The sequence below is a fragment of the Schistocerca nitens genome, chromosome 1 (assembly GCF_023898315.1).
Source record: "Schistocerca nitens isolate TAMUIC-IGC-003100 chromosome 1, iqSchNite1.1, whole genome shotgun sequence".
NCBI classification, from domain to species: Eukaryota; Metazoa; Arthropoda; class Insecta; order Orthoptera; family Acrididae; genus Schistocerca; species Schistocerca nitens.
Window position 1 is genome coordinate 450008765 of NC_064614.1, and position 16934 is coordinate 450025698.

Genomic DNA, 16934 nt, shown 5'->3' on the forward strand with positions numbered 1-16934 from the left:
AGTAGCATTGTTATCTCTCGCCTCCTCCATATCATGTTTGGTCTACAAACCATCAGTCAGTGATTTGTATATGAAATAATATGAGTCTGTGTCAATGGTCTACTGAAAATTTTTATCTGTAGTTGAGTTTTTTTGGGAGCACTAAGTAATATTGGGCGGATAGAGCTGAGAAACAGAGTTAGAACGTTCGGGCCGTAAATTATGAAGTTTGTAATGAATGTCGACACTACTTCAGTGTGCATAGTGGACAAAAAAAATATCACCGATTACCGACAACGACTTAAGTAGGCGAGAAAATTGCCTGAAACTGAAGTAACAAAATCGAAATAAAAATCCGTATGTTAACAGAAAGAGACCGATCCCTTTGAGCTCCAAGAGTGTCAAGTTAGTGCTTCTCCAGGTGTCTGGCAGTTGTGTGCTGACATGTCCGAAGTGTCACTGTGTAAGCGTTTACACAGAAATACCTCGGACATGACTGTGTAAGCGCTCCGGACATGTCAGGCCACAACTCCCAGCACCTGGAGCAGCGCCAATTCGACACTGTTGGAGCCCACAGCTGATCAGGAACACACGGATTGCTGGGTGGTAGGTGTGAGATGGGACGAATACGGACAGAAGCCGACGATATTAATGTAATAGGAGGCCACATTCAAGTAACTTGTTATTCCATTTCACTTTATGCACGTCGAAAATGCGGTGGTAAACTTTTTCGTGTTTTAAATCATGAGCTGATAATGAGAGCACCGTTTTTAGAAACGCATTGTTGCGTTGTGTGTGGGGCATAAAACGGTTGAATGTTACCAGTTATTACTGTTAAAATATAACGACCGCTACCTTGTGTTCTTAAAATTGATAACATTGTATTAAAACAGTAAAATAATTAGAATCTCAAAATATCGAAACGGCAGGTAAATAAAAAGCTAGCGAATCTGGAAATGAATTCAACAGTTCTATTGCCCACCGTATCTATGAAAAAGACAAACGTAGGCTGGTTAGGGGATTTAGGTCCCATTCTTATTCAAGTGAAAAGGCACAAGATATCAAACCTTATCATGTAAGTCCTGGGGTTTACGTCCCATAATGTGTACGCATCGTCCTAGAGGGTAGAAGCGAAGTCTGCGGACAGAGTTAAAAGTTATTAAAGTACATTCGGGATGAATTTTCGTTCAGGGAACATTCGCTATGCATTACCATACACCAAAATAATAAAAATTCGATGTTTTAGTCATGCATTATGTCCCGCAAGCCATTTTAAATAGGACTGATTCATAACAAATAAATATTAATTATCTGCTAATCAGCTTCTAACACATCAGTATTACAATTAACGTATTAGAGATCTACAATCATGAGGCAAACTCCAAGAAAAAAATTCATGTATGTTGGCAGAGGATGACAAATATGTAATCTTTCTTTAAAGCAGATGAAATACTCAGTCTTCAAAAACACAGCAAATTATACAACTAAATGTCGTTAGAAAAGCACAGGTTGCTCAGGAAGGGATCTATATAGGCAGCGACTGTGTCACGTGTCAGTCTGTCGACTGGACTCTCGTGAACTATATTCCTCAAGTCATTCAAGCACAGGTAGTCCATCGATGGTAATCGACGACATCGAACAGAACCATAACAAATTAAATTTGATCGAACCATGCATTAGCTATCACGCCTTATGCTGGAACGGGTAATTTGTTAGTTTCTCGTCATTAAGAATCTACATGCGCCAAGGTAAAGTTCGATAAATGACTAACTCTGCGTACACTTGATCACAGGTTATTGAACCAAGTTAAGGTCCATTTCATTTTTCGATAATGAGACACCAGTGAAAGCACCATTGGACTCGTAAAGCGCCACTCAGCAGAGCGTTATTCCATCGTTAGTTTCCATCGTTAGTTAAAATAATAGGTACCTCAACAGTTAAAAACACGAAAACCCAGAGATCTCAGATTACAAAATTCGTAGACAACTGACCTATATTTGATCCTCTTCTCCCCCCCCCCCCCCTCCTCTCTCTCTCTCTCTCTCTCTCTCTCTCTCTCTCTCTCTCTCTCTCTCTGTCATTTTATTTTTACTAGATTAACCTGAGTTGAAGGTGACAAGCAGTCAAACGAAACAGAGGTGCATAATCCAATATGAAGAAATACCCACCACGTGTGAATTCTGCCAAAGTAAAAACGCTCAATATAAACAATAATTCGCCAGATACTATGGATACCTTATATAAAACCACTCAAAAAATGTACACCATCAAATCTGTCGACAGAGTTCACTTCCATCTTGTTTAACGTTGATTATATGTCCATATATCTCCTGGTGTACCTACTGAAACAGTCATACCGCCGATGCCACTCCGCCATAAAGTGTCACGTCTTGAGTCGCCTTGAAACACACTAAGTGCATTACGGAGAAGAAATGTATCTCCTGTTGTCGCTACCGAACTTGCGACAGGCATAAAGGGGTTGTGGCCGGGTGGATGTAATGGTATTTGTTTTACGCCGGTTGCAGCCCGTTAAATTGTTTCGGCAGTGGCTGTGCTTGTTAAGTGTCAGTGTTATCACGCCAGTCGTAAAGTGGCCCGCACATAAAACAAGGCGGTCCCGCGTTATCTGCGCTCGGCTTATAATGACTTGGAGCGATCCGAATTATCTTGGTGGACCGCAGCTAGTTACCGAAGAGCACCCCCACACTCCCATTAAAACTCTGCGTAAGGTTTATTTCCAGGTTTGTCCAACTTTCGCGAGTTATTCCGCCGCCTGCTGTGGCGATAATACATATGCGGCAAATGGAAATTTTAATAGCACTCATTGGCAGTATCCATGGCGGAGGCATGCTCTTGATTGACTGGTTTATTAGCACCGCTCTCATTGCTTGTTACACAGTGTGACGAGAGAGAGAAGGTACTGAAAAGTGTCCCGCACTTTACAGTCTGGTTTCTCTGTATCGAATAAACGGTATTAGCGACGGTCAGAAAGCGTTGGATCATGAACGATTTCACAACTGCAACATATCCGTGTGTAACCACAGCCATTCACAATAGTAACAGAATATATGGAAGGAAAAGCAAGCTTAAAAAGAAAGCTTAGTATTAAACTGAAAATTTTCTTTTTACTGTACATTTGGTTTCGTATTAAACGTTCCCATCAAATGTGGACGGACTATTCTGGTGCTAGATTGGGTACACACGTATCAGGCCTATAAATCTGCTTGATACACCTAGATTTTGCGGTGTTAATGAATGGATGATTCAGATCATCATAACTAACAATAATAGAGGAAATGGCGTTAAGTGCCTCCTTATAAGTTGTTACCTTTCTTATCCTCTTAGGGCCGTACACGAAAGGTATGTTGGAGACATTGTATTTTAAGCACACAGTATAGCAAGGAGAACTGCAGTTTAGGAAAATTTTCTTTCTGTGCACTAAAAAGCACTTCTTCCTGTTAGAACTTTTTATTCAGCCAGTTGTGTGACAAAGTAGAATATATGAAAAATCAAATTCTTTTACACTGGGCGTTAGGGGTATAGATACAGATATTGCGACAACTGGTACCTTAATATATTCCCACTTCAGCGCGTTAGTTGCTTTTTCTCTATGTCTGTCGATTTTCCCGCAAACATGACCCAAAATTTATTAGTTGATGTTTTCTACATGGTCATAACTGCACTGTGAAGTGGTCTACGCCTGTCAATATACACTATCCACTTTGCGTCCAAGTGTCCAAACTTCAGTATCTGACCTACTGCCCAGGGGAAGATAAACGTTGGTGGATTGCTTGCGCCATCCATACTTGGAGGTACTAACTAATCGAAAAACATTCTACTCATAATAGCTGTAATAATTAGTCTGCAAATGAAGTAAATGCTGATGAAATGTTGTTCAGTACACTGTCCTCAGTCATCAACGCAAATATCTATACTGATACCCCTAATGCCCTGTATCTTCAGTATGTTCAAAATTTCTGTTATAGTTTGGTATCGTTTAAATTTGTCCACATGACCTGAGAGTACTGCCATTCTTACGAAAATATATTTCTTCTTTTTCAGAGAAACGACAACTTGGACCTGTCTCTTTCCGTATCTCACGGATTTCATCACAACGGCTATATGGGGGACCAGGTAAGCAAACTCTGACATTTACACTGTAATTGTACCAGAAATTGGAAGTAAAGTTATATTGGGGCTTAATACCTTAACAAGTATCAGTCGGAGTGAAAGGAGACATTAAAACAATTTCTTGAGATAAATAATGTTCAACTATTCAGCTGGTATAATTATTATAAATCAGCTCTGAAATGTGGCTAAACTTCTTTACAGGTCATTACTGGCATTTGTGACTTATGGAGGCTGTGCACAGCATATAACAAATACAGCTTGTCCTGCAAATACACTCGTGTGCAAAACTTAAGGACGAAAGTAATGTTCGTGTGATGTGTCACTGTCAAGTAACATAATCGAGAATAGGTGTCGTAATATTGGTCTCCTTCTTCATAGGCCGGCCGGTGTGGCCGTGCGGTTCTAGGCGCTTCAGTTTGGAACCGCGTGACCGCTACGATCGCAGGTTCGAATCCTGCCTCGGGCATGGATGTGTGTGATGTCCTTAGGTTAGTTAGGTTTAAGTAGTTCTAAGTTCTAGGGGACTGATGACCACAGATGTTAAGTCCCATAGTGCTCAGAGCCATTTTCCTTATTCATAATAATAAGTGATCCTATAGATGCCATGAATTCAAGTCTGTGTTTTGGGTAAATTCTATCGCAATGCTTCTGCACTGGTATACTTTATTATGAAGTTAATCATTTCTGGAAAAAAAATCTTTTCAAATGATTCTCTTATTGTCTCTACTTTACCTTCATTTCTTATGCCTTCTCGCTCTTTCACTTTGTTTTGTGCTACTCTCCTTGTGATATGACGAGGTTTGGACGTAAAAACTTTTCCAGTAGTTCTCACTGACCTTACCAGCTGCGTCATCATCCGCTGCACGTGCCCAGAGTTCGTCTTCAGGATGTGTTTGTACATCGTCGCTATGTATTTCGTTCTTGAGTTTTGCAGAGCAGTGTGCAGTGGATCTGAAGATGTTCAGAATATGAATGAAACAGTTTAGCACTGTGAAGATAAATACGACAGTAGACTGCAATGAACAGCGTTAGAATAATAATAAAGTAATCGTCGATTAAGTTACACTAGATATCATATCAGACTTCATTCCTTAAAGGAGTAATGTCTGAGTAGAATCTTTACTTCGCCAGAATTAAGATTGTCTTCGGGGCTGTTCACTTCCTTTTTTTAACTGATTTGTGTTATTCTCAGCAGCAGTTTACTCCACAGGTTAAACTCAAAGCAGTAGACGTGCGCCAGTACAGTTCCTTTGATAGTACTACGGTCGTTCCACTTCTGTGTAACAGCATCATATTCGATTGGGATCTGCGCTCTAGCAAAACGGAATGCTACATCTCTTCTGTCTTGTGGCATACATGTTTGTCATACCTCCACTATGTTTCACTCGCCAAACTTGATATTTAACTGATGTGGCTTCTCATAATGTGAATACGTACGAAATTTTTTAGTAGACGCCAAAGTGAAAAATTTGTACACTGCTTTCAATAAACCGGATTACATAACCCCCCCCCCCCCCCATGAACCATGGACCTTGCCGTTGGTGGGGAGGCTTACGTGCCTCAGCGATACAGATAGCCGTACCGTAGGTGCAACCACAACGGAGGGGTATCTGTTGAGAGGCCAGACAAACGTGTGGTTCCTGAAGAGGGGCAGCAGCCTTTTCAGTAGTTGCAAGGGCAACAGTCTGGATGATTGACTGATCTGGCCTTGTAACAATAACCAAAACGGCCTTGCTGTGCTGGTACTGCGAACGGCTGAAAGCAAGGGGAAACTACAGCCGTAATTTTTCCCGAGGGCATGCAGCTTTACTGTATGATTAAATGATGATGGCGTCCTCTTGGGTAAAATATTCCGGAGGTAAAATAGTCCCCCATTCGGATCTCCGGGCGGGGACTACTCAAGAGGATGTCGTTATCAGGAGAAAGAAAACTGGCGTTCTATGGATCGGAGCGTGGAATGTCAGATCCCTTAATCGGGCAGGTACGTTAGAAAATTTAAAGAGGGAAATGGATAGGTTGAAGTTAGATATAGTGGGAATTAGTGAAGTTCGGTGGCAGGAGGAACAAGACTTGTGGTCAGGTGACTACAGGGTTATAAACACAAAATCAAATAGGGGTAATGCAGGAGTAGGTTTAATAATGAATAGGAAAATAGGAATGCGGGTAAGCTACTACAAACAGCATAGTGAACGCATTATTGTGGCCAAGATAGATACGAAGCCCACACCTACTACAGTATTACAAATTTATATGCCAACTAGCTCTGCAGATGACGAAGAAATTGAAGAAATGTATGATGAAATAAAAGAAATTATTCAGATTGCGAAGGGAGCCGAAAATTTAATAGTCATGGGTGACTGGAATTCGTCAGTAGGAAAAGGGAGAGAAGGAAACATAGTAGGTGAATATGGATTGGGGCTAAGAAATGAAAGAGGAAGCCGCCTGGTAGAATTTTGCACAGAGCACAACATAATCATAGCTAACACTTGGTTTAAGAATCATGAAAGAAGGTTGTATACATGGAAGAACCCTGGAGATACTAAAAGGTATCAGATAGATTATATAATGGTAAGACAGAGATTTAGGTACCAGGTTTTAAATTGTAAGACATTTCCAGGGGCAGATGTGGACTCTGACCACAATCTATTGGTTATGAACTGAAGATTAAAACTGAGGAAACTGCAAAAAGATGGGAATTTAAGGAGATGGGACCTGGATAAACTGACAGAACCAGAGGTTGTAGAGAGTTTCAGGGAGAGCATAAGGGAACAATTGACAGGAATGGGGGAAAGAACTACAGTAGAAGAAGAATGGGTAGCTTTGAGGGATGAAGTAGCGAAGGCAGCAGAGGATCAAGTAGGTAAAAAGACGAGGGCCAATAGGAATCCTTGGGTAACAGAAGAAATATTGAATTTAATTGATGAAAGGAGAAAATATAAAAATGCAGTAAATGAAGCAGGCAAAAATGAATACAAACGTCTCAAAAATGAGATCGACAGGAAGTGCAAAATGGCTAAGCAGGGATGACTAGAGGACAAATGTAAGGATGTAGAGGCCTATCTCACTAGGGGTAAGATAGATACTGCCTACAGGAAAATTAAAGAGACCTTTGGAGATAAGAGAATGACTTGTATGAATATCAAGAGCTCAGATGGAAACCCAGTTCTAAGCAAAGAAGGGAAAGCAGAAAGGTGGAAGGAGTATATAGAGGGTCTATACAAGGGTGATGTTCTTGAGGACAATATTATGGAAATGGAAGAGGATGTAGATGAAGATGAAATGGGAGATATGATACTGCATGAAGAATTTGACAGAGCACTGAAAGACCTGAGTCGAAACAAGGCCCCCGGAGTAGACAACATTCCATTGGAACTACTGACGGCCTTGGGAGAGCCAGTCCTGACAAAACTCTACCATCTGGTGAGCAAGATGTATGAAACAGGCGAAATACCCTCAGACTTCAAATGGTTCAAATGGCTCTGAGCACTATGGGACTCAACTGCTGAGGTCATTAGTCCCCTAGAACTTAGAACTAGTTAAACCTAACTAACCTAAGAACATCACAAACATCCATGCCCGAGGCAGGATTCGAACCTGCGACCGTAGCGGTCTTGCGGTTCCAGACTGCAGCGCCTTTAACCGCACGGCCACTTCGGCCGGCCCCTCAGACTTCAAGAAGAATATAATAATTCAAATCCCAAAGAAAGCAGGTGTTGACAGATGTGAAAATTACCGAACTATCAGTTTAATAAGTCACAGCTGCAAAATACTAACACGAATTCTTTACAAACGAATGGAAACACTAGTAGAAGCCAACCTCGGGGAAGATCAGTTTGGATTCCGTAGAAATATTGGAACACGTGAGGCAATACTGGCCTTACGACTTATCTTAGAAGAAAGATTAAGGAAAGGCAAACCTACGTTTCTAGCATTTGTAGACTTAGAGAAAGCTTTTGACAATGTTGACTGGAATACTCTCTTTCAAATTCTAAAGGTGGCAGGGGTAAAATACAGGGAGCGAAAGGCTATTTACAATTTGTACAGAAACCAGATGGCAGTTATAAGAGTCGAGGGGCATGAAAGGGAAGCAGTGGTTGGGAAGGGAGTAAGACAGGGTTGTAGCCTCTCCCCGATGTTGTTCAATCTGTATATTGAGCAAGCAGTAAAGGAAACAAAAGAAAAATTCGGAGTAGGTATTAAAATTCATGGAGAAGAAATAAAAACTTTGAGGTTCGCCGATGACATTGTAATTCTGTCAGAGACAGCAAAGGACTTGGAAGAGCAGTTGAATGGAATGGACAGTGTCTTGAAAGGAGGATATAAGATGAACATCAACAAAAGCAAAACAAGGATAATGGAATGTAGTCTAATGAAGTCGGGTTATGCTGAGGGAATTAGATTAGGAAATGAGACACTTAAAGTAGTAAAGGAGTTTTGCTATTTGGGGAGCAAAATAACTGATGATGGTCGAAGTAGAGAGGATATAAAATGTAGACTGGCAATGGCAAGGAAAGCGTTTCTGAAGAAGAGAAATTTGTTAACATCGAGTGTAGATTTAAGTGTCAGGAAGTCATTTCTGAAAGTATTTGTATGGAGTGTAGCCATGTATGGAAGTGAAACATGGACGATAAATAGTTTGGACAAGAAGAGAATAGAAGCTTTCGAAATGTGGTGCTACAGAAGAATGCTGAAGATTAGATGGGTAGATCACATAACTAATGAGGAAGTATTGAATAGGATTGGGGAGAAGAGAAGTTTGTGGCACAACTTGACCAGAAGAAGGGATCGGTTGGTAGGACATGTTCTGAGGCATCAAGGGATCACCAATTTAGTATTGGAGGGCAGCGTGGAGGGTAAAAATCGTAGAGGGAGACCAAGAGATGAATACACTAAGCAGATTCAGAAGGATGTAGGTTGCAGTAGGTACTGGGAGATGAAAAAGCTTGCACAGGATAGAGTAGCATGGAGAGCTGCATCAAACCAGTCTCAGGACTGAAGACCACAACAACAACAACAACAACATAAACCCATTTATATTGTCACTGTTCCGTCATACAACTAATTTTTGTGTATGATAGTCCTCTAATAGATGTAATACGAATTTTACAACTAATTCTTGTGCACGATAGTCCTCTAGTAGATGTAATACGAATTTTACATCCTCGTAGAAATCTGCGAAAGCACAGACCCTGCAAGGTGGGCTTATTATACCACTTTCAAAATAAAAATTTCCTAAAGCAGACAGTGAAGCAGTGTCGCTAGACGTAAATTTCTATGATCCATCGCAAGCAATAATGCGTCGATCATCATATTTAATCGCATATAAAGCAGTAAGTAAAGCTGCGATCGCTTTAAAGGTTACATTGCTGGCGTCGCTGAGCGTGGCCGCTCTGGAGAGCCGATTCTTGCAACCAGTTATGGCGAACCTATACTAGAATCACAGGGAAACTTCTCTTGTTTCACGTTCAGTATATGCCATCAAATATGAAACCCATAAAAAGTGCTAGGTAGAGTCGTAGAACTAACCCGATATAGTGCTAGGTAGAGTCGTAGAACTAACCCGATATAAAGTATCGAACTAACCAGTTACTAATCTGAGGCTAGCCAAACAGATCAAACAAACTGCAAGACAATACAAAACCGCCTACGCGTTTAAAACTTGCGACTATTAAGGTGTGCTTTGTAAACAGTTTTATTCATATGAAATTTCCATTACTTATTTGCAAACAGATCTAATGCTCAGATTTTATAATAAATGAGTATACAGTTGATTTAATCATTTCATGAATTTCGGCACATGGATTGGTGATCCGAAATACTCAGTTATTAAGCTTCTTTGCTGCACAGTTATGACAAGCACTGTGATGTTGTCCGTTGTTTTCATATACTCGCCCCAGATACGAGACGTCCTCGCACATACGTAATGGGACGTTTGATAGGATGTTCACCGAACGGAGTGTATTCCGCTGCAAGTGTGCACATTGAGTTACACGCACGCGGGACCGCTCCTCAAATAGAGCACCGCGAAAGAAAACACGCCACAGCGATTCAGCTAACTGAGCCCGTGAAACGCATAAACGCCAGTAAACAGTTTGTTTCCCATATTGGCTTTCCACATGGTGTGACAGCGTCAACAGTCGGCAGGTTGCGTCGCCCGTGGTGCGTGCTCTGGGCGCTAATCAATTATTGGCAGTGGTACCTCAGCTCGCCAGCCCAAACCGCGCTCCACTCAACTGTTAGCCACTGCTCTTTTTGTTCTGCGGAAAATGTCCCGCCATCAACAACACTTCACTTGGCAGACGTTTGCATTCTTTGCGCAGTTCTCCGACCTGGAAGATCAAAGCGACGGAGGCAAAAAACCGAAAAGGGGGGACCCCTCTGTAACGTCAAAATTTCATATTGCAGTCCACCGCAACCGGCTGAAAAATAGATCTGTCCTTTGGTCCGGGCCAACCTACAGACGCCTTGTGCAGGGCCGAAAAATAAAAAGCTGGCTTTGAGGGAGCGGCTCGCAGCTTGTCGTGTGACGTCCGAGGCTGTTATTCTCGCATCCTGCTAGAAGCATCCGTAAAGCAACAGGATTAGCATCCTCGCCTCTTCCTCTAAAAATTTAAAGGTTTAGTGTGGGCTTCCTTACCTGGACCTTCCAGCAGATACGTTTCTTAGTTATCCCTCCGCACTTACAATCTTCGTGTGTAACGCAATTCCCAAATCAAGTCCCATGGAAATCTCTGCTCAGCCACAAGGTAAAAATGTACAGTACCTTTTCTTTGAAAAACTAATAACTTTCAACCGTTTAATATTTACTGTCGTTATCCAAGGACGATGCTTATTCATTTACAACTTAAGTCTTAGGAAGCAATGTGAGAACGTAGTATGTGTCACATTTCGTTGAAACTTCGGTCAGCCGCATATTTGTTACACGAATAGACCTGAAAAACTGTAGAGGTGGAGCAGTAATAAAGGACGAGGTAAATCTCACAGATGCAAAGATAAAAGTCGATTTTTGATGTTTTCTTGACAATTCCAGTTTCCCATGACTTTGACGACAAGACTAGATATCAACAGATACTGTGAGTTCAGTTCTAAGACCACATCTTATGCCATCGCTTGTATAGAAACTGACGAAGATATCATAATACTCTGCAGAAAACCAGAATCAGTAACACTACTGTACGGGAGGTTATTGAGAAACTTTAACTACTCACTGAAAACAGAAGCTAATAAAATTTTAAATCTTTTTGGCGGTCTTACCAGATAGGGGTGGCTGAACAGGGAGAGAAAAATCAGAAAAGGTTCTTAACACATCCACATCGTTAGCTGCGAATGTTGGAGGGGGAAACTTCCAATTTCGTGAGATTTCGTAAACCCAACCTTATAGAACATTCGAAGATCGTATTGCTACTCGTCAAGCACGTGCAGCGCAAGAAAGACGATGGCAAAATAAGAGACACCAACATGCATGTGCAAAAGCACAGAAGCACGCAGGATACTGTATCTAAGGTGGATAGCGGATCAGTAGCGGAAGGGACAAATAAAAAGGGGGGGGGGGGGAGAAGCCATGTATTGAGGATCTATGGTCAGAATTTCACAGTAACAGCTAACATACGACATGTACTATTGTCCATCTACATTTGGATGGCATTCACAGAAATATGGGAGCGTGTTGAAAAGTAATGCATCCGAATTTTTCAGCACGGCCCCGTAAAAGATGATGCATATGTAGACAGCCTACCACAATATCAGTTCACTCTTAAGAGCTGTTTGACGTCCCATTAAAATCTATTTCAAGACATCCCTTTCCCTATGAATTTAAGGGATATGAGGTCACAAATGCGGAATAGAATCATGTACTGAATGATGGAATTAAGCTGCCAGAAGACTAACGCTATTTTAATTTGTATTAGTGTTAAAAGAGTTTCCCTTTGCATTAAATTTGACTGAAAGTATATGAATGTAGTAGCAACCATACTTGAGTCTACTAATATTTACACAAAACTGTCAGGCATCTTAGCAAAGTAAAATAAATCAGATTCTTACGACATTTAAAACGGCTGAGAACTGATGTGTAAAGTATCTCAGCGTAAAGGAATTTTCGTGCTGATTAAGAAATTGGTCTTAGATTTTGCGAGTCTGTTATGTTTGCGTTATGGGGAATTTAAATATCCAGATACATCCTATATGAGACAGGTCTCTCGTTATATGGGAGCTAATGTCTCAGAAGACACGATATTCGTGTCAGATTTATTTTCCTAGACTCAGCGTTCCTCTGTTGTCCACAGCAATCGTTCCCAATTTTTTATAAGTCACATATTGTGCAAGAAATCTCTGACATCTAAATCCGTCGCTTTTAATAACAGTTGCAAACCCACATTAAGCTTTTACACATTCCCTACTTTCAGGTAAGGAGATTTTTATTCTTTAAATTGTGCCTCTTGTGAAACTCTTCGGCTCTATGAAACACAGACTGCGAACTGGTGGTATACCCAAGTGGAAGAGAGGTCGACCCGAGGAATGTCATACCAAAAGAGTCCAGTGCTTTATTATGAAGAGCAAGTATTCGTGAGAAAACACTGTTACACAGGAAGTACCCCACAGATGAACATTTGATAGAACGGCTCGTGATATCAAAATAATTACACCATCTGACAAAAAGACGAAGAACCCAGAAGGGGAGAAGGAAACGAAATAAAACTTCACAACTTGAGAAGATATTTGGTGTTACTGCAGTGACTACAAAATCAAGCCAAATTTACAAAGAACTTGGCAGTATGAGTCCACTTATCAGTATGACGTTGCACTCCATCTCGCCTCGATGCATGCACTGATTCGATTTGGAAGGGTGGCATGAAGGCGCCGTATCCTGTCCTGAAGCAACATAGCCCACAACTGCGTACATATTCTATCGGTGAGTGATCTGCTGGCCATGGGAGTACCCACGCAGACAGTTCAGTGGCACGTGCCATGTGTGGACGAGAATTAAGTTGTTGAAAAATGGCGTCACAATACTGTTGCATGAGAGGTAATATGTGAGGACGTAGGATTTCCGCGACGTCCCGCCGTGGTGTCAGAGTTGCCTCACTGCCAGTTATGACCTGAAGTCTCACCAGATGAGTCGTTACTCCATGACGCCAGGAGTAACACCAATCTGCCTCTCCAGAACACTGGAAAAATGAGACCTATCCCCATGTCGTCGCCATACTCACCGAGATGGCTACCCCGGATAGTGCAGAATCGCGATTTATTGCTGAGTACAGTGCGGCGCCTTTCATCGGCAGTCTCTGCTTCCCTGGCACGGCACAAATCCAAACTCAGCCGTTGGTGTTGTGGTGTTAACGGTATACTACGCACGGGACTGTAGTTTCCCAGTCCAACTGCCGATAGACTCTGACCAGTGGTGCGGGATGATACAAAATGTTGCAGGCACTCCATTACATGTTCTCGGGTGACACGCGCAGACGTGAAGAGCTATGATTTGATCGGTGCAAAACACGGCTATCCTCTCTTCTGGTGGTAGGACGTGGTCAGCCGAAACCTTGACGAGGATGGCTGACGTCACGTTTCCATGCACTCGGGCCATTGTCACATCCGAATGCCCCAAAAATCTGGATACTGTTCGAGTCGACCAGTTGGCCAAATGGCGACCCACTATGAGGCCCGTCTCAAACTCTATCAGGTGCTGATAACGCTGCCTCAAACTATTACATGTCATCTACGCGCCCTCCAGTGATCACTCAACAACTGACGCTGTTGTCGTCCCTTAACACCCTACTGGACCCGGTAACGATAGGAAACACCAACAAAAGTAATGCACCCGTCACACAGAATTTAGACTTCAGTCATTTGCATTGTCGCCGATTGTGTGCACGTGTACGAAATCTCACTGACATCTGACCATGTCTTGTAGGTATTTCACTTGTTTTGTCAAGTGTGTATGTAAACGATTTCTATGATTATGTGAGGGACAGTCACATATTGTTTACATGAAGAAAAGTATAACCGTTGAGTAACAAAAGGCAACTTCAGAGCTCCACGTGGTTTGCAGCTTATCTTAAGTGCAGATAAAAAGTGGATAATTTCCGTAAGCAGAAGGGGAAAACAAGCCGATAAGATTCGAAGAAAACATTGACAAAGCCTCGTATGCAGGTACATGGACTAAATATTAGGCGTAACGTGACGAACTGATATATAGTGGAACGAACACGTAGTATTAATTTTAGAAGAGGGAACTGAAGACCATCGTTTACTGAAAGAATTCTGGGTAAAGTAGGCGTATGTAGAAAGGAGAGCCATACAAGACGCCTGAGCAATTTAGTGTGTCTGGGATCCTTGCCGGATTGAGCCGTCGGAGGAATTCGAATTCATGTTGCTAGAGTTGTAATTAGTCAGTGAAGGGATCAGCAAGATATTTATATGGAAATCGTTGGAGAAAATAAATGTACTCTGCAGAAAGATTGTTGCATATGCTGTACTTAAAGAACCAGTAAAACGATCCATTGTTTCCATAACTCATTTCTCTTAAGGATGATAAGAACAATTTAAGACATGTTAAGACATGAGGCATACAGACACTGTCCTTCGCTTCTTTAGAGAAGTAATTGACCATTAATAGCACAGAGTGGTCTTTTCACATGTTGTAAAATCGTTTACGAAGGTTAGTGTGGATGCAGATGACAAAGCAGTTAATCCCAAAATTCTCTTAATCTTGCAAGCATGTACGACGGGAATGAAATGTTGTGTCGTAGCAGTGCTCATTGACTATTTGAGGGATCCTGTTGTGCAGTTCACCCTTCGGAGCCACGGCATTTCGGTTCAACACCACATGACTTGGCAGATATGCTACATCGCCTGCCAGCGCTTGACTGAAGTTAGGGAGTGTGACGGGCAATCCTTGGTTTCTCTTAATTATCGGTTTTCTACTTCCCGTCGTGCGCGTGCTCCCCACCACATTAAAATTCATTAAAATACTATTTTTAATTGCTGACAAAAAATTAATTACTTTGTAACACCACTTCATTAGCATGTAGATTAAGCCTTAATTCGGTAATTTCCACATTGTTTCTTCGCTGAACGGCCATCTCGCCCGGGAGAGTGGATTTTCGTGGCGAGGGATTAGACGTCCGCTGTTGTTGACAGTTCTGGAAGCCACTTTCTCTGTGTTACCCTAGGGGCCTTGCTGCAGTTCTATTCTACAAATCGAAAATAAATGGGAGTTTGTCAGCTCTGTGTACGCCCGATATGCAATGCGTCCGTCGTTTCCTGCCAGCGTCGAGAGGGCTAAAATAGTCTCTAACGCTAATGTTTGTCTTGTTGTGACTAATCCGAAGATGAATGACGCGAGTTTTTCTCTATACGAGGCGTGAACCATATACGATATTGGAGCAACCCCATAAATTTAACACTGCGGGTCATTCAACGAAATACAAAACTTGAAAACGTGGGTGGTATGCATTTTCTTCCTTCGAGATACGAGCTTCTGTCATCAGTAAAATGTTTCCTTTCCTGATCATACTGTCCACGGAACTTTTACCGAAAAATCAAAACTTCAACTAATATTTTCTGTGTCCCTTTATCGGAAATCAAGCACCATTCTTTTTTTATGCGATAGGAAGGTAAGCATGCCAGCCACAAATGGTTTTACGTTTAGGACTACAGGAGCTATTATCGCCATCAAAAATCGTTTCCCTTTCATATATTTCCTCAGCCAGTAGAACATGGCGAATGTCTTTCGAAATAATATCTCGTGCAAATGCGATATGTAATGAACTACGCGAGGAATTACTCGTATAGATATGGTTCTAAGTTTCAGTGTATAAAATATGTTTCGACTAGTGCATCACTAAGTTCATATTTAAGTCCGTGAACAGTTCCTCGCACCTCGCTGAACGGAAAAGATTACTGGGTGACATTAGTGCGTACCGATCATGTCATTTGTGGCGTGATTTGTACAACAGAAGCCCCTCCCGCCAAAGGTTCGAGTCCTCCCTCGGGCGTGGGTGTGAGTGTTGTCCTTAGCATTAAGTTGGTCTGAGTAGTGTGTAAGTCTAGGGACCGATGACCTCAGCTGTTTGGTCCCTTAGGAAGTCATACACATCTGAACATTTTTGTGCAACAGGGACTTCCACATACCTGAATAATATACCTCTCTCGTGGTCCAAGCGTTAAGCGGCAGGAGTCTGATCGTTATCACGGGTATCAGCTAAACGGTGGCTATTAACAAAATTGCTGCTATGGAAGTACACTTATCCTACTTCCTCTTAAAAGTATACATAATAAGTTCGTATTATTGGTGTTCATTCTAACTAATCTGGCACTATGTAAACGTGAAATACGCAGATAAAAACTTCTCGTAATTCCTAAATGACGGATAATTTCAGCTAATTCTCTGTGGTTGGTTGCTTTCCTGCAACAAGATCATGGTTGGACCGCTACAACAACAGCGATATTATTGGAGTCTCGCCTTCTGTAACACAAAGGATCAGCACTGTTTGTGGTAAACTCCTTTGAAATATTTCAGAGTCTGCTCATGCATTCGTGCTAAGGTTCCCATTAGATGTTTATACGAATTTATGATATAGGCGAACAATTACGGCAACTCAGAAACAGAACAGAAACAGGGCCTATGAACGACCTTATGATTCCTTCCACTCAAGATAAGCAAATAACAGGTGACCGCCTGTCAAGAAACCCAAGTTCTGTGATTCTTAACGTACCCAGCGCATCTGCAACTTTTTTCATTGCCAGAGAGCTGAAGATGTAGACTAAAATAAATTCACAAATTATTTCCGCAGACCGACAAAACTATTTAATTTCGAGGTACACAG

The 16934-nt window shown here is 41.7% G+C and overlaps 1 protein-coding gene across 5 annotated transcripts in view; it reads left to right on the forward strand.

Annotated features, from left to right (window-relative positions):
* The window catches only part of LOC126251534 (thymocyte selection-associated high mobility group box protein TOX-like), a 488002-nt gene that overhangs the window by 344538 nt on the left and 126530 nt on the right, over positions 1 to 16934 (forward strand). For all 5 annotated transcript variants that reach the window (XM_049952058.1, XM_049952043.1, XM_049952074.1 and 2 more), the window contains one exon: positions 4042 to 4113. In XM_049952058.1, the coding sequence (XP_049808015.1) occupies positions 4102 to 4113 (12 nt within the window). In that variant the 5' untranslated portion in view covers positions 4042 to 4101. The remainder of the gene's footprint in view (positions 1 to 4041; positions 4114 to 16934) is intronic.